The sequence below is a fragment of the Nerophis ophidion genome, linkage group LG09, assembly GCF_033978795.1.
Source record: "Nerophis ophidion isolate RoL-2023_Sa linkage group LG09, RoL_Noph_v1.0, whole genome shotgun sequence".
In the NCBI taxonomy this organism is placed as follows: Eukaryota; Metazoa; Chordata; class Actinopteri; order Syngnathiformes; family Syngnathidae; genus Nerophis; species Nerophis ophidion.
Genome location: NC_084619.1, coordinates 918,221 through 945,720, shown reverse-complemented (window position 1 = coordinate 945,720; position 27,500 = coordinate 918,221). Strand labels below are relative to the sequence as shown.

General features: G+C 41.6%; 2 protein-coding genes and 1 long non-coding RNA gene across 5 annotated transcripts in view; 1 reads left to right on the top strand and 2 right to left on the bottom strand.

Moving 5' to 3' along the window:
- LOC133558877 (prolyl 4-hydroxylase subunit alpha-1-like) overlaps positions 1-15,174 on the bottom strand; it is a 30,544-nt gene extending 15,370 nt beyond the window's left edge. For 2 of the 3 annotated variants that reach the window (XM_061910014.1, XM_061910013.1), the window contains exons 1-8: positions 14,762-15,174; positions 6,602-6,681; positions 5,463-5,559; positions 5,249-5,400; positions 5,041-5,178; positions 1,551-1,790; positions 982-1,202; positions 739-915 (exon numbers count right to left, since the gene is read on the bottom strand). In XM_061910014.1, the coding sequence (XP_061765998.1) occupies positions 739-915; positions 982-1,202; positions 1,551-1,790; positions 5,041-5,178; positions 5,249-5,400; positions 5,463-5,559; positions 6,602-6,681; positions 14,762-14,775 (1,119 nt within the window). In that variant the 5' untranslated portion in view covers positions 14,776-15,174. The remainder of the gene's footprint in view (positions 1-738; positions 916-981; positions 1,203-1,550; positions 1,791-5,040; positions 5,179-5,248; positions 5,401-5,462; positions 5,560-6,601; positions 6,682-14,761) is intronic. The other variant, XM_061910012.1, reaches the window with a different exon arrangement.
- LOC133558878 (uncharacterized) lies at positions 14,003-15,984 on the top strand. The gene is made up of 2 exons (XR_009808049.1): positions 14,003-14,270; positions 15,172-15,984. It is a non-coding gene; the product is annotated as an uncharacterized LOC133558878 (long non-coding RNA).
- A 1,409-nt stretch (positions 15,985-17,393) lies between these two features.
- On the bottom strand, positions 17,394-20,316 carry LOC133558740 (probable rhodanese domain-containing dual specificity protein phosphatase). Its single transcript, XM_061909898.1, has 2 exons — positions 20,058-20,316; positions 17,394-19,977 (listed from the first exon to the last, which is right to left on the bottom strand). The coding sequence occupies exon 2, from the start codon at positions 19,904-19,906 to the stop codon at positions 19,325-19,327; it is 582 nt and encodes a 193-aa protein (XP_061765882.1). The 5' UTR covers positions 19,907-19,977; positions 20,058-20,316; the 3' UTR covers positions 17,394-19,324.
- Positions 20,317-27,500: the final 7,184 nt, after the last annotated feature.

Here is a 27,500-nt window from a genome sequence, read left to right as displayed (position 1 = left end):
TTACTAATGTCTTTATATATACAGTACTTAAAATGGATTTACAAATGGGAGTGACATGACTCCCCTTACTCACGGTACCTTACAGGTTTAAAACAAAACTATACAGCTGTATTAGTAGAATAAACATAGCATTTACCATAGCTAGCTACTAGCGCTCTAGTTGCCAGCTCGCTATTAAAGGCGCTATACCGTATTCTTTGAGTATATTAGTATTGCACAATAACAAGGTACCTTAAGGATTCATTTAAAACACAATTTTGTACAAAATACTGTGTATAAGTACTGGGGAGTTGTTACATCTCTCCATCAGTTTCACGGTCCTTGGCCTGGAAAAGGTGGAAGACCCCTGCTCCTACCTGGCATGATGTTGCTGTTCAAATGTAGCTCACAGAGCCATGCTAGTGTTGCTAATCTTTGCATCCCCCTAATGTAATGTTGTTGCAGTGTACACGCATGTAGCAAGTGGATAAAGTGCATAATAGACACATTGTGTGACAACCACAGCTCATTAGCATTAAAACTACAGTTCCCAGTCGGATTTACGAAAAGCACTTTTAAGCTACCTCAACTCCAGCATCAACACACTTCTAATAAACTAATGTGGAACCTCAGACTTCTTTCAAATGTGTGGAAACATGCTAAACCACAGGACAAAGTTTTGCATCATGTATCGCATGTATGGCACACAAAAAGGAGGCAACACTATTTTTTAATATTGTCAAACAAAAGACGACTTACCCTCGGCTTTGCCAGCTGTTTGACCTTTTCAATTTCTTTGGCAGAGATGATGTCAAGGAAGCGGACGATGTACGGACGGTCCCACTCGTCTTGCTGCTTGACCGGTCCCACCACATAGAAGGGGTTGTGATTGTTGTCGTAGTAACGGCAGAAGAGCCGGCTCTCCCTACGCGGGGTCTGAGTGCCGCAACCAAGACGTTGGAACGAAGTAGAGAGTAGGAGTGAAAAGTTTGTGTTTCTCACCATTTTGATGCCTTCTCCGCGACACAGCATCTCATACTTCTTCCTCTCAGGGATCAGACTGAAGGCCTTCTTGTCCTCCTTCCGTTTTGGCTTCTTTTCTGCTGTCTCTTTCTTCTCAGGCTCTTTCTGTTTGTTAGCGTCATCTTTCGACGCATTCCTCTGCTTCTCCAGTTGGAACTCAAAATACTTCACGTTGCCTTTGGCTCGCTGATGCTCTGGATCTGAATATTGGAAATAATCACCAAGAAAGGTTAGAAAGAAAAGAAAACAGGTACGGTATTGACTTTGAAAATCTGGAGACACCTTCTCATTCAATAGCATGGGAAAGTGTCTGTAAACTTTTGACTAGTATTGCATGTCTGCAGCAATGTTGCAGGAACATTTGGTTTCTACAACCAAACAGAACAGATAAAGTCTGGTCTTTACTTGCGCAAAACTGGAATGATCGAGCATCTATACAAAAAAATGACATCAGGGTTGGAGTGCTGACATTTTAGAATCCAAAAAAATCCCAGATGTCTGCCTGTGTGTTTTTCCAAGCTAAAAAAGTACTTGGGGAGGGGACTTACCCAGTTCAAGTAGCCTCTTGGTGTACTCCAGGGCCCGCTCCATCTCCCCCTGCTGGTAGATGGCGTAGCTGAGGTAGTCCAGCACCGTCACCGCATCCACGGTGGACTCTTCTCCCCCGTCCAGCTGTTTCAGGGCCTGTGCCATCCACAGCTCCGTGTGGTAATAGTCAACATCCGTGTAGGCCACCTTTCCCAGCTCGTAACAGTCCTCCGCGGTCATGACAGTCTTGTGCGTAGCTCCTTCAATGCAGAAGGGCATAGTCAAGAAAGGCAGAGGAGACCATGTGGTGTGTATTGTGCAAAAGTGACTTTTCAAGAGTTTTCTAACATTTATGGCCGGGTTGCGAGCGCATGACTTCCGGATTTCACATGACGGGCCAACATTTGGAATATGTGCCAATGACGCCATGAAGGGAAAAAACTCCTTTCTCGCTCACCCACCATCTCACAGAGGACAAAAAGGAGTCAAATAATGTACATTTTTTAAAAACAAGCTTATAAAGAGATACTACTCAGCTTTTGTCATTTTCCTTTAATGCTTTATTTTATATAGGACCTGTTTCTAATTGATGTATTGTGGTACTACTACACGGTGGAAGAGGGGTTAGTGCGTCTGCCTCACAATACAAATGTCCTGAGTAGTCAGGGTTCAATCCCGGGCTCTGCATCTTTCTGTGTGGAGTTTGCATGTTCTCCCCGTGAATGTGTGGGTTCCCTCCGGGTACTCAGGCTTCCTCCCACCTCCAAAGACATGCACCTGGGGATAGGCCCCTCCCACTTCCAAAGACATGCACCTGGGGATAGGCCCCTCCCACCTCCAAAGACATGCACCCGGGTATAGGCCCCTCCCACTTCCAAAGACATGCACCTGGGGATAGGCCCCTCCCACCTCCAAAGACATGCACCTGGGGATAGGCTCCTCCCACCTCCAATGATATGCACCTAGGGATAAGCCCCTCCCACCTCCAAAGGCATGCACCTGGGGATAGGTTGATTGGCAACACTAAAGTGTCCCTAGTGTGTGAATGTGAGTGTGAATGTTGTCCGTCTATCTGTGTTGGCCCTGCGATGAGGTGGTGACTTGTCCAGGGTGTACGCCGCCTTCCGCCTGATTGTAGCTGAGATAGGCACCAGCCCCCCCTGCGACCTCAAAGGGAGTAAGCGGTAGAAAATGGATGGATGGTACTACTACTAATAATAATAATACATTTATTTATAAGCGCCTTTTGAAAAACCCAAGGACACTTTACATTATACAGATACAATAACTCAAACAAATAATGATAGAAACAACAAAGGATACAATCAACATCCATTCATACATCCATTTTCTACCGCTTATTCCCTTTGGGGTGGCGGGGGGCGCTGGTGCCTATCTCAGCTACAATCGGGCGGAAGGTGGCATACACCCTGGACAAGTCGTAATGTACAGATAAAATAATTGTAAGAAAATGATCAGATGAACAGTGTAGAGGCAGTTACAGTGATTATGCTATTTTAAACAGGTGGCATTTGATATACATACTGTATCCTTTGTTCTTGTTTCTTTGCTATTGTCCTGTGTGATGGACCCCTACTGGGGATCCATTCTAAACAAATAAACACCAGTGTCCAAAAAAGGCTTTGGTAACGCCTTCTAAATTAAATTCTGTAGTTACAAAAACGAACGGCATAGGATTGACAATTTTGTTTTTCTTCAGCAAAAACAGGCTAACCGAGCATACTACGTCACTGTTAAGGTGTGACTTTGATATTAGCACTCTAGTAGTTAACATGGCTATGCTAGTGTTGCTAAAGTTTATGTCTGTCCCGTTACTTAATTAAATAAACACACATTTTGTCCATGTATTTAAAAAGGGCGCCGCTGAAGTGGAAGCTGGTTGCAGCAGCTTTATTATCTTTTACGTCCTCCTTTGTATTTTTTGATGTTTCTTGTTTTCATGTGTTTTTTACCTTTTGGTCTAACCCCCTTTGGGAATGCGTAATGAGGGGTGGCACTTTTGCGTTACTTATAATACATTTTTGTGGATTTTTTTGACTCTACACTGCAACCACATCATTTCCCCATTGTGAGATGAATAAAGTCTATCCTTCCTAATGTTACGTTGTGGATTGTCATAAATGGCCTCCATCACGTTGGACAAGTGCAAAGTTTGTATTGGATAAAGCGCACAATAGCACATCTTAAAGGCCTACTGAAAGCCACTACTAGCCACCACGCAGTCTGATAGTTTATATATCAATGATGAAATATTAACATTGCAAAACATGCCAATACAGCCTTTTTAGTTTACTAAATTGCAATTTTAAATTTCCCGGGAGTTTAGTCTTGAAAATGTTGTGTAATGATGACGTGTACGCAAGACGTCACGGGGTTTTAGGGAGTATGAGCGCTACACACACACAGCTAAATGTCGTCTGCTTTAAGCATAATTACACAGTATTTTGGACATCTGTGTTGCTGAATCTTTTGCAATTTGTTCAATTAATATTGGAGAAGTCAAAGTAGAAAGATGGAGTTGGGAAGCTTTAGCCTTTAGCCACACAAACACACGGGGATTCCTTGTTTAAAATTCACGGAGTTGAAACTTTCCTATGGATCACAGCGGACATGGATCCCGACCACTTGTCAACCAGCAGGTTTCGGTGAGAAAATTGTGGTTAAAAAGTCGCCTCGTACCGGATATCAGCTGATCTTGCGCCTCCCGTACAGCTGCCGTTGACTTCACTGAGACTGCGCGTCAAAACCCGGCCGTGGACGTACTCTTTCGACTATCAGGTACAGTTAAATTCACTAAAACACTAGCAACACAATACAAAAATAAGGGATTTCCCAGAATTATCCTAGTAAATGTCTCTAAAAACATAAGAATCCAACTCAATGCAACGCGATTGCAATTGTTTTTTATCTTTTTTCTTTTTTTTTCTAGTCCGTCGCTATCAATATCCTCAAACACAAATCTTTCATCCTCGCTCAAATTAATGGGGAAATAATCGTTTTCTCGGTCCGAATAGCACTTTTTGTTGGAGGCTCCCATCACAAACAATGTGAATATGTGAGGAGCCCCCACACGTGTGACGTCATCGTCTGCGATTTCCGGTAGAGGCAGGGCTTTTCTCCAGTTGCGAACTTTATCGTGGATGTTCTCTACTAAATCCTTTCAGCAAAAATATGGCAATATCGTGAAATGATCAAGTATGACACATAGAATGGACCTGCTATCCCCGTTTAAATAAGAAAATCTCCTTTCAGTAGGCCTTTAAAGACACACTGTGGGCGACAGGTGTGAACAAACACAGCTCATTAGCATTAAAGCTACCCAGAGGGTTTCCTAAAAGCACTCTGGAGCTCTAATTATCTGCAGTAATGTCAGACTTTGGACAAGGTATGTCACCAAGATGCATTGGTGTATTGTCTTTCTTCAATGACATACTTCACAAACTTCACGTTCAACCATACATGCACACAAGAAAGCAAAACCAGATTTACCAGGCAGGTTTCCTGTAGCGATGGTGTTGGAATCCAGTTTGTATGTGTCTTGCAAACGAAGGAGAGCTTTGGCCGCCCCGGTCTGGTCGTCGTCCGTGGGGAAGTACTGCCTCTGGATGGTCAGGTTGGAAATAAAACCTGGTGGAAAGACGGGGAAGGATCAAATGTGTGAACTCAATATTTTAACCACAATGTGCATAGGCTCTACCATCGGTGGTGTCACTGAGTACGAGGCTCTCCAGGTCGCCCCACTCGGTGTTTAACCGCTTCATCAGCTTGAAGGCATTGACGGGGTGGCCCAGGAAGCCCTCTGGGTCTTGTGCTGCATCGGTCGTCAGACCTTCTAACTTTTCAGCCCATCTGTCAAAGACCACAACATGAGTAAAGTTGCACTTTATGTCCAAATACCTGGACAAACTTACTTTTTGATCCTCTCCAGCTTGCTCTCCTCAGCTTTGATGTAGTCCTTGAGGGCGGTGACAAGGTCTTTCTCGGTGAGCAACAGGTCTGTCATCTGGCCTGAGGAGAGCACATCCACAACGCTGTTGCTTGGATTTACATAACTTCATGTGCGGCTCATTAAATATGCGTGGTCTGTTCTCAGCGGGTTGTAGGCGCCCTTCCCCAAGAAAAATGTCCAATGCTTGTGTTTTTTTCGGCTGTATGAACCGTTCAAACCGCGAAAAGGATAAACTTTTCCTCAGAATTCCTAGAGAGGTAATCAAGAAGGGCGGAAGAGTGCAAGATTATACAAAAGACGACAAGATAAGTGGCATTCACTCGAGTAAAAAAGAGCCGAGTCGAAAAACGCACAAGTTCGCACTGACCACTTTGTTAAAGGATTGTTTGATATATTTCTAGAATGCTTAACTTGTTTAGCTTTTCCCAGTGAGGTATTATCTTAATATTGTTTTTTAATTTTGAATAACCAGAAACAAAAGAGTCTGGGTCAATGATACCTCATCAGGAAAGGTACTTCTACGTCTCCACTCTTGTTTATTTTGTACACAGTACATATGCCAACAGGACTAAAACCAAACGTGGTGATGATTGAGTCATTTTCAGTTTTCGGTTAAATGCATATGCAGTCACGGGTGTCAGCTGTCGAGTGCTCGTCGTCGTAGTTTGTTGAGAAGGACGCGTCCTCGCAATACACAAAGTCGAGTCATGAAATACAACCTTACCCGAGCAAAAAGGAGGCATACTTATACGGGAGAGTCTTGATAGCAATGTCCCTGACCCAGCCGCAAACACAAGTTGTAGAGCTCTTTGCTTTTCCAAGTTTTCAGCTGTTTTGTAGTGCAGAATAATGTCTGGAGCACAAGACTATCTGTCTGGGAATTCCACCGACAGATAATCCTTGTTATGACTCGACAAATCTATTGTGATAAAGTAGAGGCATCTATTCCATTACATACCGGTAGTTGGATTATTTTGCTCCCATCTGCTTTTTGCAGAAAGATTCAGGCCCCTTGTGTACTGAGTTGGTGCTTGGTTGACCACAACTTTTTTCACTTACGGGAAGACGGAATACGACGCATCTATAAATGTGATCTTTTACCGATAGAGGTGAAGAAGTCATGGGCTGAAAGCGTTGTCCGGCAGCTCAGCAACAGGAGACACCAACAGGGCAGCAACTTCCTGTAGAGAGAGACAGATAGGCATTAAGAACATGGAAGTTACACTCAAAGAATGCGTACATCGTCTCCAACAGATGATATCGTAAACAAGATTCTGACATTAAACATGCCTCATGTTGTTATTTCTGCGCCTAGAATCAGGAGATGTGACTCGAAAACAAGCGTTTCACAGTCAACCTGGTATTGTTCCAGTTGAAACAGGCAAAATTATAACTGTGCAGATGGGATTGGCGGGACAAAAACAGAACACGGGTGTGAAGTGAATTATATTTATAAAGCGCTTTTTTCTAGTGACTCAAAGCGCTTTACATAGTGAAAACCAATATCTAAGTTACATTTAAACCAGTAGTGTGAATTTTCAAACCCAGGATTCCCATCTGTATGCTAAAAGGGAGAGTATTAGTAAATGGTAAATAGGTTGTACTTGTGTAGTGCTTTTCTACCCCTTTTTTAAGGAGCCCAAAGCGCTTTGACAGTATTTCCACATTCACCCATTCACACACTGACGGCGGGAGCTGCCATGCAAGGCGCTCACCAGGACCCATCAGGAGCAAGGTTGAAGTGTCTTGCCCAAGGACACAACGGACGTGACTAGAATCATAGAAGGTGGGGATTGAACCAGTAACCCTCAGATTGCTGGCACAGCCACTCTAACAACTTCGCCAGGCCGTCCCCGCTGTCAACGTTAGCGTGATGACTCCCAATTTCTTTGATGCATGTGTCATGTGTGGCAGTCGCTCCCATCGTAGTGCTGTGCGGGAGCACCAAGGAGAAATGGATGGAGAAAAGTGAGGCCAAAAGCCCCACCAGGTGGCTCGCCCGACAATACTGAAGCCATCCACATTCAAGGCCGCGAGCAGAGACATCACCGGAGCGAGTCGAATGTCCAATTGCCGCCCGTCAGCAGCGAGCTACCAGTCGATGCAGAGAACTCCTCGCCTATCCCCTACCGACAGAGGAAGACCTTGCCATCAAGCCCACAACAGGACAAGTTCAAGCAACAAATTGCCAGATGGGTGGCAGATGTCATCAATATCGTGAAGCTCAAAACTGTTGGCGACAACTAAACTATGTTTCTTACAAGTATCATCGCAGCAGGACGACGAATAGCTAAACATGCTTCATACACAATAACAAGTACAACAGCCATATTTAGTCCATACGAGAATGATTACAACAATATTTTTTACTGTCACAAAGTCTTTTGTCGTATTTTGTGAATATGTCCCTGGACACAGGACAACTTTAATTGTGACCAATATATGAACCTATTAATACTTGGTATTGGATGGATACCCAAATTTGTAGTGTCATCCAAAACTAATCAAAGAAGAGAAGAATAAGTGCTTATTACGTTTGAACAGAAGTGTAGATAGAACATGTTGAAACAGAAATTAAGCAGATATTAACAGTAAATGAACAAGTAAAGTAATATTTCATCTATCTTCTACTGCTTGTCCCTCATCATTTTGATAAAATAATAGAATTGGAAATGACACAATGTGTTACTGCATACGTCAGTGGCCAAATCAGGAGCCTTTGTAATCTGTTTGCTTACTTACTAATAAAAGACAAGCCGTATAGAATGTTTACCATCTTATCTAATGCCAAAATTGTTCTTTGATCGCAATAAAATGTATGTTTAATGTATCATAAGCTTTTCTGTTCAAATTAAGCCAATAATGATATTTCTATTGGTATCTTTATTTAACAAAAATGTATCAAAAAACACAAATTCCAGAATGATTGATGCCAGAAACCTGAGGGTTATACCTTCGACCTGCTTCATAAAAACGACTGGTTCTGGCTGCAGTTTATCTTTTAGCAACCACAACATTTTGTTTTAACCAGTGAACAAGCCTGTCTAAACTGGTAGTTTGTGGAATCAAAAGGTTGGGTGTGTGTGGCTTTTGATTGATTGACTGATACTTTTATTAGTAGATTGCACAGTTCAGTACATATTCCGTACAATTGACCACTAAATGGTAACACTCCAATAAGTTTTTCAACTTGTTTAAGTCGGGGTCCACGTTAATCAATTCATGGTAAAACTCCCACATGTCCTGGAGGTGAGTGGCCGGCTGTCTCGCCAGGCCGGGGCTGGGATTTCCTGCGGCCGACCACTTAGCTCACTGACGCTGAAAGGACTCCATGTTTATCACTGAGAGCGTGAGATTGTTTGAATTGAAGCAAGTTTTGGAATCAGACACAGGTTTGTTGCTCAAGTAGCAAGATGCAGGCTCAGACAGGTTTTGCTGCATGGACAATCTCACAGATCAAATGAAAACATTTTCATTGAGGTTGGCCGTTCCAGGCCGACACAAAAACAGTGGTGTTATGTCATTTATACTTTGCAAAACCTGAAAGTCGAAGGCAACTTAACAAATCTTGTTGAAGTAGTTATATGATGATTACCTGGCATTATTAAACACATCAATGTTGTCATTCCTGCGTCAGCATCACAAGGTGTGGCTGTAAAGGAAGCAGTACTTCTTTAGGCATGGCTGTTCTTGGCTGAGCTCCAGTCATGTCAGAGAAAAAACCTGCTGCCTTATGTTGGTGATCAAAATGCTCCGGTTTGCATAATGGTAGTGGTTGCTGGCTGAACTCAGAAGGTGTCAATAAAAAGTGATTAAACTGTGTTTGGATACTACAACTGCAGGAGTCGGGAAAATATGCTTATAATTGAGATCAGGATTCTGTGGGGCATTTTTTTCATTCAATGTTTTTGTTATTATTTTATTATTGTTATTATTATCTTGTTCTGCTTCAAAAAAAAACAATGGTCTTTCTGCCATTCACCAAGGGAGGTCCCAGAAGGACAGTTGATGGGGGACTTAAAATAAATACATATAACAGGAAGACAAAATGATCAATTTAGTGAAAAACATTGCAGAGTACATTCCTTCACATGATGAAGACAAGTAATAAATATAGTCTATTCAATAATGTGATGACTTCTTCCTGCAAGCTGGTGAATCATAGCCATCACAGCCGAGCTAAATTGGGGCCTGAGGCAGAATTTTATTTTGTGCTTCCCTTATACAGATTTTTTTTTTTACACTTTAAGTGGTACCATTTTTTATACTTCCATCCATCTTCTTCCGCTTATCCGAGGTCGGGTCGTGGGGGCAGCAGCCTAAGCAGGGAAGCCCAGACTTCCCTCTCCCCAGCCACTTCGTCCAGCTTTTTATACTTTTTAAAATTAAACTAATCTAATTTGATGCATGTTTTTTACTAAAGCAAAAATAAATTGTGCAGAATAACAAATTGCCTGACTCACTGCATGTGATCTTGCCGGCCAGAACAAAGGAGTCAACTCGCCCTGGCCAGAGAGCGTGAGGAAGAAGTGTTGACCGTCGTGACAACAACAGCGAGTCCTTGAGTAAAGATGGGTGTACCTGTGCCCAAATGTCACCGGAGATAGGCTCTAGCTTACTTATAGAACATAAATGTGGCAATAAGATTTCCCAAAGAGGATTCAGACCCAAAACACAGAACTTGTTAACGTGCAAACCAGCAGGCACATTTTTAACAACCATTCCAGGCAATCAATTGATCTTACTTTGACATCACTTAAAGGGGTCAGATAATGATTTTTTCTACATTTAAAACACTTCTGTCTGGTCTACATAACATGTCACGTTGTTTCTTTGGTCAAAATGTTGCACAGATGATGTTTTACAGACTGTTTTCAAACTGCTTTCTGTCTTCTCAAATGTGCAGTCTTATTTACGTGCCTCCACTTCAACCGTGTCTTCTCCCCATCAGCTTTGCTGGTGCTTTAGTGCTTTAACAGCCTGAAAGTCTACTCACAGATATAAGTTTTAACTAGAGCTGGGCGATATATCAATATACTGGATATATCGCGGTTTTGTCTCTGTGTGATATAGAAAATGACTATATGGTAGGGGTGTAACGGTACGTGTATTTGTATTGAACCGTTTCGATACGGGGGTTCCAGTTCGGAGGTGTACCGAATGAGTTTCCACACGGACATATTAATTAGCGTACTGCACGATGTGTAAACAATACTCAAAATGCCAGACATTTGAGACACTTACGAAACTCCGCCCTGACAGCTGCGCAAAAGAGGACATGTCCGGTGAAAAGAGGACGTATGGTCAGTCTATGACCTAGCCCGGGCTAGGTCCTGACCACATGTCCTCCCCTCACCGGACCCAAAACCCCCCCCAAACCCCCCGCGGAGTCGCCAGGGTGGAGCCCCCCAAACGCCCCAAATGTCCGACACCTTGAGTTATGGTTGCGTGTATTTTCAATGTACGTTCAGTGTTAAGAAGGTTAAAAACAAATTGCGTCCGCAGCAGCATTTGTGAGGGAGGGAGAGAGACAGAGAGAGCGCATGCGTCAGCTTTTTATCCATAGATTTATCAGATTTAATTTGTGTCAAAAGTGAGCCCCGGTGGCCATTTGCAGCCCACAGCTAATGTTTTAAAGGTACACAGAGCATTCTAAAAATACTATTAAAATAAACAAAAACATAACAAAAGTGACATAAAAAAGCTTAAAGGTTAAATGTAATTTAGAAAAAGTTGCGATGTTGACTAATAAAACAAAGATGTATTTTTAATGTTTTTCTTTTAAATTGCCATTGCTCAAAACATAAACATATGTAGAGTATATGTAGAATATATTTATATCATTTATATATTATATATATAATAATTATATTATTATTCTTGTCCATTGTGAGCAAACTGTGGTGCTGAATTTCCCCCAGGGATCAATAAAGTACTTTCTATTCTATTTTATTCTATAATATTGAATCAAAATCAATGTTATTATGAATTGTTGACCTATCCAAGGTTCCCATTACTTCACAACAAATATTACACTCAGAAAAATATTTTTGGTGGAAGATTTTGCAAATTTGGTAAATAAATAACCAAAAAATTTATATTTTGCTGTTTTCTTAACATGTCTTTTATTTACCTATTAAACTGTTTCTCTCAAGTATTTGTAAATAGAAAACCAAAACCGAATGTGAAAGCTGAATGAAAGGACATACAAGAAAAAGTATTACATATCGTGTCACCCTGCATGCAAGTGCATGAAAGGACATAGAAAACAAAGTATTAAGGACAAATAACACCACCCTGCATGCAAGTGCATGAAAGGACATAGAAAACAAAGTATTATGGACAAATAACACCACCCTGCATGCAAGTGCATGAAAGGACATAGAAAACAAAGTATTATGGACAAATAACACCACCCTGCATGCAAGTGCATGAAAGGACATAGAAAACAAAGTATTAAGGACAAATAACACCACCCTGCATGGAAGTGCATGAAAGGACATAGAAAACAAAGTATTATGGAGAAATAACACCACCCTGCATGCAAGTGCATGAACGGACATAGAAAACAAAGTATTATGGACAAATAACACCACCCTGCATGCAAGTACATGAAAGGACATAGAAAACAAAGTATTATGGACAAATAACACCACCCTGCATGCAAGTGCATGAAAGGACATAGAAAACAAAGTATTATGGACAAATAACACCACCCTGCATGCAAGTGCATGAAAGGACATAGAAAACAAAGTATTATGGACAAATAACACCACCCTGCATGCAAGTGCATGAAAGGACATAGAAAACAAAGTATTAAGGACAAATAACACCACCCTGCATGCAAGTGCATGAAAGGACATAGAAAACAAAGTATTAAGGACAAATAACACCACCCTGCATGCAAGTGCATGAAAGGACATAGAAAACAAAGTATTAAGGACAAATAACACCACCCTGCATGCAAGTGCATGAAAGGACATAGAAAACAAAGTATTAAGGACAAATAACACCACCCTGCATGGAAGTGCATGAAAGGACATAGAAAACAAAGTATTATGGACAAATAACACCACCCTGCATGCAAGTGCATGAACGGACATAGAAAACAAAGTATTATGGACAAATAACACCACCCTGCATGCAAGTGCATGAAAGGACATAGAAAACAAAGTATTATGGACAAATAACACCACCCTGCATGCAAGTGCATGAAAGGACATAGAAAACAAAGTATTAAGGACAAATAACACCACCCTGCATGCAAGTACATGAAAGGACATAGAAAACAAAGTATTATGGACAAATAACACCACCCTGCATGCAAGTGCATGAAAGGACATAGAAAACAAAGTATTATGGACAAATAACACCACCCTGCATGCAAGTGCATGAAAGGACATAGAAAACAAAGTATTATGGACAAATAACACCACCCTGCATGCAAGTGCATGAAAGGACATAGAAAACAAAGTATTAAGGACAAATAACACCACCCTGCATGCAAGTGCATGACAGGACATAGAAAACAAAGTATTAAGGACAAATAACACCACCCTGCATGCAAGTGCATGAAAGGACATAGAAAACAAAGTATTAAGGACAAATAACACCACCCTGCATGCAAGTGCATGAAAGGACATAGAAAACAAAGTATTAAGGACAAATAACACCACCCTGCATGCAAGTGCATGAAAGGACATAGAAAACAAAGTATTAAGGACAAATAACACCACCCTGCATGCAAGTGCATGACAGGACATAGAAAACAAAGTATTAAGGACAAATAACACCACCCTGCATGCAAGTGCATGAAAGGACATAGAAAACAAAGTATTAAGGACAAATAACACCACCCTGCATGCAAGTGCATGAAAGGACATAGAAAACAAAGTATTAAGGACAAATAACACCACCCTGCATGCAAGTGCATGAAAGGACATAGAAAACAAAGTATTATGGACAAATAACACCACCCTGCATGCAAGTGCATGAAAGGACATAGAAAACAAAGTATTAAGGACAAATAACACCACCCTGCATGCAAGTGCATGAAAGGACATAGAAAACAAAGTATTATGGACAAATAACACCACCCTGCATGCAAGTGCATGAAAGGACATAGAAAACAAAGTATTAAGGACAAATAACACCACCCTGCATGCAAGTGCATGAAAGGACATAGAAAACAAAGTATTAAGGACAAATAACACCACCCTGCATGCAAGTGCATGAAAGGACATAGAAAACAAAGTATTAAGGACAAATAACACCACCCTGCATGCAAGTGCATGAAAGGACATAGAAAACAAAGTATTAAGGACAAATAACACCACCCTGCATGCAAGTGCATGAAAGGACATAGAAAACAAAGTATTAAGGACAAATAACACCACCCTGCATGCAAGTGCATGAAAGGACATAGAAAACAAAGTATTAAGGACAAATAACACCACCCTGCATGCAAGTGCATGAGAGAACTGCCACGTCCTCGCCCCTCCCCGCCGGAGAGACTGAAGTACTGTTGGATAAACTAAATGAATTATAGGTGGCAATATCTCCCAAATAAACTGTCAAATGAGCGGTAGTTTGTGAGAAGGCTTTAATTTGGCGTTAGCTACTTGCGCTATGTTTGGAAATTTGTATTAAATCTGTAGTTAGCATGTAGCTTCGGCTAGCATCCGTCGCTAAGCTCACTATTGACACAAATGGTGATAAAAATTACATTATAAGGTGTTTGAAATGATAGTGGCTAAACGGGCGTTGTAAGGTAAGAGCAGTGACACACTCACACATATATATATTTAATATATGCACACACACATATATATTCAATGTATACATAGTCGCTGTTGTCTTGGTTACCACTTTCTGCTTCAACTAACTAAATAAACATTCGTCATTTCCCTGAAACAATACTGACTCAGTAAAGAGTTGAATTGTTTCGAAAGTTGAGTCTAGTTTGCAGATAGCAAGCTAAACTAAGATCGCATAAACTAAGCTAAAATAGCATAAGCTAAGCTAAGTTAGCATGAGCTGAGCTAAGTTAGCATAACAGGCTGCAGAAAGTTACTTAGTTTCACTTGCTGATGGCGGCTAGCGACAAACCTGTCTTCTTATTTACATCAACATGTCTTCTTATTTACATCAACATGTCTTCTTATTTACATGAACAATAGTGACGTGTGTTCTTCTTCACCTCAACTATAGTGAGGTGTGTTGTTATTTCGCTGAAGAATAGTGAGGTGTGTTGTTATTTACCTGAGACTGAGCATGGTGGCAGCGGGCGAGTGTCCCGGTGTTATCAGATGAGATGTCTGGCTGCACTGCTGGACGTCTGCTGTCCTGCAGGGCTGGAGGACATGGACTAGAAGTGTGCAGCAGTGAGGCTGGAGGACATGGACTAGAGGTGTGCAGTAGAAGACTAGAGGTGTGCAGTAGAAGACTAGAAGAGTAGAAGTGTGCTACGTGCAGACTCGCACATGTCTCCTCGGCCAGGAGGGGCCAGTCTTAGAGGGAGGTTGCCTAACTTGCCTGCATTTTTTTAACTCGGCTGTATTACTTATCTCACAAGTCCTAATGCACTACAGCCTGCTGATTTTTCAACATGATTCTTCATTTTATATTTATTTTACTCATCCATTTCGTGGTGCTTCTCTCCCACATTCCAGGAAAATCCTTCCAACCACAACGTGTCTGCTGGGAGGACATTCCTCACTTCGACGGGGGGGGGGGGTGTTACCGTGTGCGCGTGTGCGCGTGCGCGTGTGTGAGTGTGTTTTCTGGCCATGCTGACTTAATGGGGACATCGCTCTGTTTACACAGTCACCTTTAGGGGACCTCTGACGGTATGGGGACAAAATAACAGGTCCCCTAAGGGGAAAATGTTTGTATTTTATTTCTGTGGTTTAAGATAAGATTTTTTTTTATTGCTCCCACAACAGGGAAACTTGGGTTACTTTGTTTACATGTTTCAAGTATTGGTAAAAGAGAAAATAAATGTTCTTGAAAAGTGAAACATTAATAGTACTGTGATTTTCTATGGTATCCAGCCTTAGTTCAAACTAATATAGAAAACAACATCTGGTTTAGTGTTCCTTAGGATGACATTTTCATACAGCATAATTATAAAACATTATTCCCTTAAAGTATGATTTACATTCAGAATGTTCCAACCTTGGAGTTGCAGACAACCTCATTACGGCTAAATAGCACTTTTCAGTCATGTCACAGAAGATGCAGGATTTGTTTTGACATTGAAGTGATGAAACTTGCTATAAGAGGACAGCTGGATTCTGAGGATCATGTCATATTTCATTTCAACTTTTGTTTTTTTTAAATGGTCCTCAGTAGTCAGTACACATTTGTGTGAATTATGCAAAATTATTGAAATGTGGTCACCATGAACCATATTAACTCTTTCCCCAAATGCCATGTATGTTTGTAGCACTGCTTAATAACTGTTAATAAATAGTTTTGGTCCACTGACTTAGTTGTGATTTCCCTCTCTGCATGAAAGTGTAAAAGTAGCATATATGAATGCAGTATGAAGAAGAATGTTTGAATGTAGACACATAGAATCATCATACTGCTGTCATTATGCATCAAGTGTTCATTCAAGGCTAAAGCCAAATATCGAGATATATATTGTGTATCGTGACATAGCCTACAAATATCCAGATATTAAATAATTAATATTAATTAGATTAAGTACATTCTGAAAATGTACATATAACAAATAATCCTCTTGGCAAAACACTTGACATAAGTTGAAAACTCTGAGGAAAGAATTGGTGCAATTTGAAAAACACCATGAAGAACACAATAAACTTTGTCTAAGTTTTTTTACAAAGCCATTAAACTTTAAGCACTTCCTGTTTAGCATTCTAACATTGGCAGTTTATTAAAAATGTTTGGAAAAGCAACCAATTGTTTCCACAATCCGCCGCATTGGTGAAATCCGCATACTGCCACCACACATTCATTTATCATCGTTCAAATATTACAATTATAATTAAACATGGTTTCAGTGCTCAAAACGACACCATAGCTTAGTGATGCAGCTTTTGTGAACTAAGCCTGCCGGGACTTAATACCTGGTTTTATTCTTCCACCTTCTGTTGACTTTTTTCCCTGTCCATGTTCTTGTCTTTGTGTTTCTTAGATATTTCATAGTGCCTTCTTACATGACATTCTTTCATTACAGCCACACGTTCTCCACACAGGTTTGTCTTTTACCTCCGTGAACATGTACTCTGCCTCCCACCTGGCTTGAAACCCTCTGTTCTCACAGTCCACCTTCCCTTTGGTCATTATTAGAGGTTGCTGAAAATTGACATCTGCCCTGAATGTCGATGAATAATGAAGCCGAGGCCCACTTGGGGGCTACCGTTGCATTGTGGGGAATGGAGTATTGGGGCTTGCGGGCCAGTTCTAATATTAATTAAATATCATTCATTCGCAGCCCGGATCTGGTCCGCGAACCTTGACTTTGACACCTGGGGATTAAACGGAGCATACAAGAGATGGGTACTGTTCACATTTGGACCGATACAATATTAATTCCCGCCACCCGGGAATCCATTAAATCAGTGGTTATCAAACTTTTTTCACCAAGTACCACCTTAAAGTAAATCTCAACAGCTGATATGGGCATCTACATCAACCATATGATAAAAAAAAAAAAAGTGATTTGCCCGAGAAGCTGGACAGGACAACATTTTTTAAAATACATAAAATAATTCCCACCGATTATCAGCAGTTGATCAAGAGCACCTGCTGCTGTAAGACCAAAAAAATCCATATTTTGTCTGTAAAGTCTGTTTCCCCGCGCTAAAGTGGTTTTACACAGAACATTTGCCATCTCAAGGAGTAAAACCAAGGCAACAATTGGTTGTGGAAAATTATAGATACCCTTTATTGCTGAGCATATTCTGACATCTATTGTCGAGCAGAATGAAAAGTAAAGTTAAAGTAGAAATGATTGTCACACACACACACGAGGTGTGGTGAAATTTGTCCTCTGCATTTGACCCATCCCCTTGTTCACCCCCTGGGAGGTGAGGGGAGAAGTGGGCAGCAGCGGTGCCGCGCCCGGGAATCATTTTTGGTGATTTAACCCCCAATTCCAACCCCTTGATGCTGACTGGGATTAAACAGAAAATGCAACATTAAATTGTATGACAATGTATTTTTGGGACAGTACAGAATAGGGATGGGTAGGTACCGTTCACTACAATTCCTGCTCATTGGAAATCGACTCCGGTGCCAATTTTCAGTACTTTTGTGTTTATTGATAAATATGAATTGTTTTTGAAAATTTAATTTGAATTTTTTTAATGCAATATTCAAAATGAGCAAATTATGATAACTGCTGTGGAGTTGTTATATCTTGTTTAATCATCACCTATATGAGTCTCATTTGCAACAATAAGTTGCAATTAAAGTTGCAAGTCTAAGACATTTGATGGCAGTAGTGTATAGTTGTTGGTGTGTTGGCAAGTCAGTTCAGTCTGTGCTGAATTTGGTCTTTTATTGTGCCTTAAGAGTTCTAATAGTGTAAGTAATGTACTTATTATGGGGACGGTGGCTGTGCCAGCAACCTGAGGGTTCTTGGTTCAATCCCCACCTTCTACCAACCTCGTGACGTCCGTTGTGTCCTTGAGCAAGACACTTCACCCTTGCATGGCAGCTCCCGCCATCAGCGTGTGAATGTAGAAATAGTGTCAAAGCGTTTCGAGTACCTTGAAGGTAGAAAAGTGCTATAAACCATTTATTTACAAACCAACTGTTTTTAACACATTTGAAGGTGTGAAAATCGCTTTGTGTCATTGCCAATGCTAATTGCTAGCATGTCAAAGCCAATGTATATGAGCATCAAGCTTGCACTTTACTTATGTTGGAGAATTTTTTGAGTCCATTTCTTTGTTGGCATTGAAATTTGCAACATTACCTAGAAGTAGTTTGGCTGAGGCCTCTCTCGGTGCTGCTGAGGTTATCGTTAAGTGCCAAAGTGGAAACGGCAATCGGGCGCGACGCCACGCTTAACCCTTTAACCTTAAAATGGCATTGTTGGATTTCACGTGATTGAGTGGCCAGAAAGATTGGCGGGATCCGTTCCGTGCCGAAAAGAAGTACCCATCCCTTGTACAGAACAACTTTTTCCCCACAGTCAACTGTAGTTATAGTAGGGTAAAATATGCCCTGTATGTAATATCTATACATTTAGAAAATATTGCAATATATTTAGATAGATTTGTAGGTTGAACATGGTCCCAATGTCAGTTGTGAGTTGTGACGCATCACACATCTCATAACATCAATCCAAACACGCCTGCTGTAGGGTAGTCAATTTGCCTCCGTCCAACGGAAGCGAATCCCACTCTTCCAAAAGGAATGGTGAAATAGTAGACTACATTATTTTAAGAAAGCCCTACTTTGCACTGAACAGGAAGTCACTGTGTGCATGTTGTACAACTAGCCTAATTATGTTGCTGTTGTTTCACTCAGCTTAGTGGTGACGAGGAGGTTAACAATACTACAACATGCCACATAAACTAACTGCAAGAGATAGTCGACATAAGCAGGTCCTCCTGAACATTGTACAACTCAAAGTCCGGCACGGTGATGATTATAATCTTTCTGTGCCTTTCACACCCCACATTTTCCATAAAATAGGTGTTAAATATTGAATTGTTCATCCTCAGAGGCGTTTGACTTGAGAGACTCCACTGTGCTCTAACCTTTCATGAAAAACTACAGTCCACTTTCTCTCAGTGTGATTGTAGGACAAAACACAAAGCAGGGTATTCGTTCTCGCTTCAGTCATCTGCGGATGTCATCCAGCGACGTGAGTCTGCTTCCGAACAGCTGCTCCTCATAGGTCAACAGCTGGCGCAGGAAGTTCAAGTTGGGTGCCGTGCACGCTCTTCTCTCTTTCAGCCAGCGCAGGGCGTGAAGCAGCGACCAATGTCGATGCTGCATGAGGAACGCCAGCGTCAGCGCCGAGCTGCGGCTCCGCCCCATGCTGCAGTGAACCAGGACTCGGCCGGCCGGCTTGGCCTTCAGCGCGGCGGTGATGAACCTGGACGCCAGCTGCAACGCTTCCACCAGATCTTGCTGGCCGTCGTCGGTCAGCCTCAGTCGCAGGTAGCTCAATATGTTGGGGAATGCATCGGGGCAGTTGGCGGTTGCGTTGACCACATGAGTGATGTGGAGGTTCCTGATGATCCGGTAGTTTGAAGCCTGGGTGGCAGAGCCCTGATAGAGAGTGCCTTCCAGAATCTCTGATGGGTAAATGGTGAGCATATGCCTCTCTGGTTCCACCAGTGCCATGTGCGATGTGCAGAGGAAAGGGTACAGGGCGTGAAAAGCTGAAAATCCCCCCAGAAGGATGACAGGGTCCATTCCTAAGGCGCTTAGCTGGAAGAAGCAGCGCTGCAGATCGGGGGCGTCTGCCCGAGCCTTGACACTCCCGACTGGAATACCCAGAGAAAAACAATCAGCCATAAAGTCAACAAAGGATGTAGAAGAAGACCACGATTCAGTGTGTGCTCACCTGGGCTGCGTCCATAGTCTGCATACAGGAGTATTATACAGTACTTCTGCAGCTCTATGCAGCTGATTAAACATCCCAGATCTGGGTGGATCACTGTCACACTGGCTCGTGCTGTCACCACGTGGCTTTCCTTGTACCTACAGACACATATACCAACACTGTAGACTTTGGGACGTAAATGTCCATAGATTTGGATGTAGCGCCTGTGTAGAAGAACAAGCAGTCTCGTTCACTTGTGTTTACCACAGTATGCTCACATGCTAACATTTGATTGGAATGAGGAAGTGACAAGCTTTCTTTAGACCAATCAATGGACAGCGGCTAACCTACTACATACATGGTGGTGAAAAATAACAGAACATGTTGGACATTCTTGTAAGTTCTACAGAATCTTAGAAAAGCAAACCAGGTTGAAAGACTTTGAAGAAACCATGAACAGAACCAAGATGTACTTTGAGGTATTGGTAGAGGATAGACTCACTTCCTCAATTAGAAAAATAGGTGTCAGTTTTCACCACCTTGGGGCGTCCTAATGTTTTCACCTGTCTGTAAATTATGTGTGTGGCGTCCTCTACAGGTTGTAGTCGAAACGCACTAGAATTCATGCTATCATGCAAATTCCTTCCAAGTATTATAATCGTTAGACCAATTGTCAAAGACTTCTAAACTATTTGTTTCTAGGTCCCGTCTATGACCCTGCAAAGACGCTCCGCTTGATGGCGGCCATGTTTTCAGCCAATCTTGCGCAAATGTTACACCCGTGCTTGTCGGTCCCCTTAAGGTTTTCCAATTTGGTGGTAATTCATCCAAACATCCTAAAACTACAATGGGTGGTTCGGTAAAGCGTATTGAGCTGTGTGAGGAAGTTCAAGTGAGGGTTTAATAACAGCGCCACCATGTGCAGTTTTTGTCAGAAAGATAATAGCTCGGATAACTCACTAACCCCAGATTTCTACGAGATGGGTACCAGCTGCTGAACAGCTATGCCGTCGAATGTCACCGTGCTTTGCTATCCGTCAATACCCCCCAGCGGGCACTGACTTGAAACTGACTCGTGGAGAAGACAATAGCTTTGGCCTTCAGAACGACTACTTTATTTTGGTATTTGTAGAAAGCAACAACATCGCGAGTGAGTTACCACACACACACTTCACATTCAACTCCCGCTAGCCACTCTACACTCTGGAATGGAGATGTGCGCAGAACTGTTACGCATCTCGTCAAACCCTGTGGAAAAGGTGTATGTATTTTAATGATCCTAATTTTATGGACAGTGGTTTAGGAATAGAAGAGTTAGCTTGTACCACGGCTATTCGATAACATTTTTTGGGCGGGGGGAAACATTTCCAGAAAACTAAGGACGGGGGCAGACTTCTCCCTTTGCCATTTTTCTGAATTTGTATAATCCTGAGAACCAGAATCTTCTGCAGTGGACGTTAGATTTCCCTCTATATATTTTGTCAGAGTTACTAAATTTGGAGAAATAAAATAGACCTTTCTCGACAATAAGATCAAGCTGCTGTTGTTTAGGACATACTGCCAAAACCTAGTCAAAGATCCTCTAAATGACTGAACTCCATTTTTTTTAGGAATTTGCGGACAAGCTGTTAGTGTTTCCTGTTTTTTTAACTGAACTCACGGGCCGGTCTGGTGTCATTCCTGGGCCAGACTTGGCCACTGTGCCTTACACCAACAATTACATAGAGCACAGGTGTCAAACTCAAGGTCCAGGGGCCAAATCTGGCCCGCCACATCATTTATATGGCTCGCAAAAGCCTTCGAATAATAATAATACTTTATCTTTCCTAATAAAATTTATTTGTTCCTTGCATTTTGACACAATAAAAAAAAATACATGGACTTAATGGAATTGCTCATATTTTAAACTTTAATATCTGCTAATGTAACAAATATAATATTATAAATAAAGTTTGATTTCATTGATCATTCATTACAAACATTTGTTTTGATAGAATGAAAGTAAACACAATCAAATCTGATTGATATGGGATTTCAGAGCAAGTTCTTTATAAAGACCCACTCAAGAACTTTCAGTTTTGGTTGGACCAAAGCAGTAGTGTTTTGTCAGTAGAAGGCCATATTTCCCATGAGGACTAGCGCATATAGCGTCAAACTGCCATGATGTCCACTGTAATATTAGCACAAATATGACATCTCTAATAGCTTTGCTGATGTTAAAAAGTAGACAGCCTCAAGAAATGATTTTGGATTGCGCTACAAACATGGTGCTACTACCAATAATTTAAGAGGGCCAATGCAGATCCGAAGAAAGAACGAACTGAGAACTAACACGATAGTGGCTTTTTATTGCTACCACCCACATTTCTGATAGCTAACATTAGAATTATTATTTTGGTTTGAGCATGAAGAGTCACTTATTAGTTCAGCAGAAACAGAGCCAAGGTGGCATCGGTCTGAAACCCCTCGTCTTTGAGCTCACGCAAGCGAGTGAAAGCCAGGCCAATTGATCCTGACTGTCATTTTATCCGGCTAACATTCCGTTGTCTTTTGTCTCCTAAGACAAAACTTTTTGTTTCTTTGGTCGTTTTATTGCTTCTGCCATGATAGCAGTAATTGCTTCTTCTTTTAGTTTTCCGGCGGCACGTAAGGCGTTCGCATCGACTTCCTTCTTTTTATGGTATGGGGAAAGGGGAATTGAAGTCTGCCATCAAGCAAGTCAGCACATTTGTAGTTTTTTGTGAGGCGGGGTTCCTGCCACGCTCCTCAAAGTCACTAAGTGCCAGTGAAAGCCATACAGAGCGCCTCAGGCCACGGCAGAGGTGTCCTTCACCTAGTTGTAAATCCTTGTATCATCCCAGAAGTTATGAAAATATTTTAGTGTGGCTCTAAATTGTACTCTGTAAAATTGGCTATAAATTTTACAGTTAAAAACCGTCAGATCTGTTCCTGAAAAAAATTGTAGTACCGTTTTTTCATTTCAATAATACACTGTAAAAAAAAACCCAAAAAACTGTAGATTTTATGGCAAAAAAAAGAAACAGCAGCTTGCTCATCAAAAAGTGGTACCATTTTTCCATTTATAGTAATATGCCATAAAAAACACAGAACATTTTAGGATCAATTCTAGTGACTGAGCTACAGATTAATTTTTTTGCTGTGTATGTAAATAAACATACTAATCAAATGCATAGCAAATTGTGTCATAAGATCATGAGGTTATGCATTTTAATTGATGTATTAAAAAATAGATATATTCCAAATATTATCACCCCTAACCACTGTTAGGAGTGGCCCTCTGAGGGCAGCCATAACGGCAATGTGGCCCTCAATGAAAAGGGCCTTGACATAGAGTCATGTGAATTTGGATCCCCAGCTGCACATAGGCCTGAATCCTGAAAGGGTTGATGTCAGGTACCTGTAGGCCTGAATCCTGAAAGGGTTGATGTCTGGTACCTGTAGGCCTGAATCCTGAAAGGGTTGATGTCTGGTACCTGTGTGCACTGCGGCAGTCCAGTAGGAGGATGTAGTACGGATCACAGAGGGCGGGCTGGCCTTCCTCTGCGTTCAGGAGGTTGTACACCTGCTGGGGGGTGACATAACCTCGTTCCACGCAGACCGCCTCTGGCAGGGCAGGAATCAGCGCCTCCTCTGCTCACACACACACACACAGCACCAGAACATCCTCATTTCCTTCAAAAACCATGAGGAGCATTTACCTTTGTTCTGGATGGGTACGTCCGACGAGTGGTCGCTGTCTGTGCCGTTGACTTCCCTGTCGGAGATGTTGGCCGGCTCCCCGGGGACTGCTCTACAGCTGTTACTCACTCTTTACAGACAAAGGAAGACAACGTACAACTACACTCAGGAGGAATAAAGCATTTCAATGCATACCTGGAGAGTACAACACCCATCTCGTCCAAGTCATCTGGCAGATGCATCAGCACTTCGTCAGAAGAACATTATATATGTATATATATATATATATATATATATATATATATCCAAATGCTGAAAGGCCCACTCCTCTTCATAAGAAACAACAAGAAAAGCAGGTGGAACTATTAGTTTAGTCGTAGTGATTCTTACTCAGCCTTGGCGTTCAGCCTCAAACCTTAATTTAGCCGTGGTCTTGGAAACCCAGCAGAAGTGAAGTGCTCTGGAGGGTCGCACGGTAGCTGGCTGTGACAGGTGATGGAGGAGAAAACCTGCATGGGAGTGGATTGTGGCCCAATTGACCACCCAAATAGTTGTTAAGAGATACTTTGAACGTCTTCAAAATAATGTGCAATCTGGACAAAACGTGCTGCTGAATCCAAAGCTGTTTAGCCGATATGGACTCCCAAGATTTCAAAAATGAGCAATGAAGACATCTAAAAGTGCTCACTTGTCAAGTTCATCAAAGTCTTCTGGGCTCCTTTGGTCATTATTTGTTCACAATTACCAGTGAATTGATGCAAATGGATGAATATTTCGGATGAAAGGTATATTCTTGGAGGATGGATTGATATTCGTCAGGTTGGATGCTTGTATGATTGGGCAAAATAGTCTTATCTTGTGGTATTGGAGGGTCCAAGTCATCTTCATTGTCAAATGTTCAGCATGTGCTGGACATACAGGAAAGTGGACAAAACCTTTCCGTCCAAACCACAATGTAAGTCAGCACTTTTCAATTAGTGAGGAGGCCCCCCCTTGGTGCAATGCCAGGGGGGCATGATTCATCACTATCATACAGTATCATGCTCCAAACCCCACTTTGAAAAGCTGTGCGTTACAAAACCTGCTCGTCGTAGCCATGAATCCTGACTTCCTCATTTTGATTAAAAAAAAAAATCGGCAATAATAGTTTTATTCATTTTTGTTTTGTAGGTTAAAATATTGTATTAATATTGTACTCCTGAGTGAATGATACAATGTATTCATATTTATTGAGTGTATTTCATTTCATTTTTAAATAACAAAGTGTCAGTCAGTCAAAAAATGTTGATGGTTTAAAAAAGGATGATATTATATGTTTTTATTTTCATTTCAAGCAAATTGATGCACTTTAAATATTTTCTGATACAGACAAAAAAAAACTGGGTAAATAAAATCAATCTTTGTTAAAAGTTGATCTATATTTTGTTGTGTTTGCAGAAAGGGAGTTGACCGCTCGGACACCAGGGGGCGGTAATGTTCAATAATAATAAATAAATATATATATATATATATTTATTTATATATGTATGTATATATATATATATATACACACACAACATATATACTATATATGTACATATATATATGTATATATATACATACATATATGTATGTATGTATATATGTATATATGTATGTATATATACATACATATATACATAAATACATACATACATACATATGTAAAAAATATATATACACATACATATATGTATGTTTATGTAAAGATATATATATATGTATGTATATATATACATACATATATACATAGCTATAAAGCATATATGTATATATATGTATGTATATATATATATACATACATATATATTTATATATACATGTATGTATATATATATATATATATATATACATACATATATATATATATATATATATATTATATATATATATATATATATATATATATATATATATATATATATATATATATATATATATATATATATATATGCCGATTGTCTGCAGCAGCAACGTTGCATGGGTGCGTCCTGGCACGCTGCCAGACAGTCGTGTTGGCGGACCCAGCTTACGGGGAAAGGCGAGTTTGAGCCCGCGCCGTGACAGTAGCCCTGGTTACAGTAAGCTTCACGTCTTTGGCTCGGGTCCTGTGTCTCCCTCGTGCCTTGTCCTTATCCGTCCTTGTCATCTCCTGTTCCCACAGTCCTCTGTGTCTCAGCATTAGCCGTGCGCTTCTGCTGCTGATCTTCCCCCTAGACTCTGACTGCCTTCCTCGATCCTCAACCCCCACCCTCCGACTTGGATTTCTGGACACCCCTTTCCTGACCCACGGACCTCGCTCGGATCATGGATCCACTGCTAAGGATGCTGGTTTTCAGGAGGATGTACAGTAGATTATTATACATGGAAATACAGGGTCACCCAGAAGTTAACAGAAACTACAAATAAATCTGTTCATTTATATGTTTCAGGGTACATCTAAGTGGACTTTGAGCACTGTGCATATAAGAACAACAGTCTTACCCAGCATGTCTTTGTCACCATCCAAAAATGATGTTAGACTATTGAATGGAAGCAAGTCAAACACTAGCGCCAGGCGGGAAACAGGTGCTGAGGCTGAAGCTTGTCCCTTGCACCACCCACAAGTTTATTATTGGCTTTCTTGGGGGCTGCAAGTAACATCTGACCAATCCAGCACTTCAGGGTGTCATCATCATCATCATCATCATGTACCAGTTACTTGTAAAATCAGAATTTGTGGCGAACCATCAAAATCCAAATTTTGCGCCATGCCACACCCACATTCTATAGCAGAGGCAGAATGTATTTGCATTTTCTTAGTCTTAGTCTGATCATCAAAAGTCATGTAATGACAATGTGACTGCTGATGGTGAGGAACAGTTTTCGCTGCCCACTGCGTATGGGTATGTTTAGGTCCTGACCCATACGGTATTATCATTTGTACCAATTATCATCAAGATCTGAATTTGTTTAAGATGTTATGGCAAACCATCAGATCAAAGTTTGGCTCCATGCCACGCCCACATCCTATGACATGCCATGCCCACATCCTATGACATGCCACGCCCACATCCTATGACGTGCCATGCCCACATCGTATGACATGCCACGCCCACATCCAATGACATGCCACACTCACATCCTATGGCGTGCCACGCCCACATCCTATGATGTGCCACGCCCACATCCTATGATGTGCCACGCCCATATCCTATGACATGCTATGCCCACATGCAATGACATGCCACACCCACATCCTATGGCGTGCCACGCCCACATCCTAAGACATGCCACGCCCACATCCTATGACATGCCACGCCCACATCCTATGACGTGCCACGCTCACATCGTATGACATGCCACGCCCACATCCAATGACATGCCACACTCACATCCTATGGCGTGCCATGGCCACATCCTATGATGTGCCACGCCCACATCCTATGATGTGCCACGCCCATATCCTATGACATGCCATGCCCACATGCAGTGACATGCCACACCCACATCCTATGGCGTGCCACGCCCACATCCCATGATGTGCCACGCCCACATCCTATAACATGTCACACCCACATCCTATGACGTGCCACGCCCACATTCTATGACGTGCCACGCCCACATCCTATGACATGCCACGCCCACATCCTATGACGTGCTACGCCCACATCCTATGACGTGCCAAGCCCACATCCTATGACGTGCCACGCCCACATCCTATGATGTGCCACGCCCACATCCTATGACATGCCACGCCCACATCCT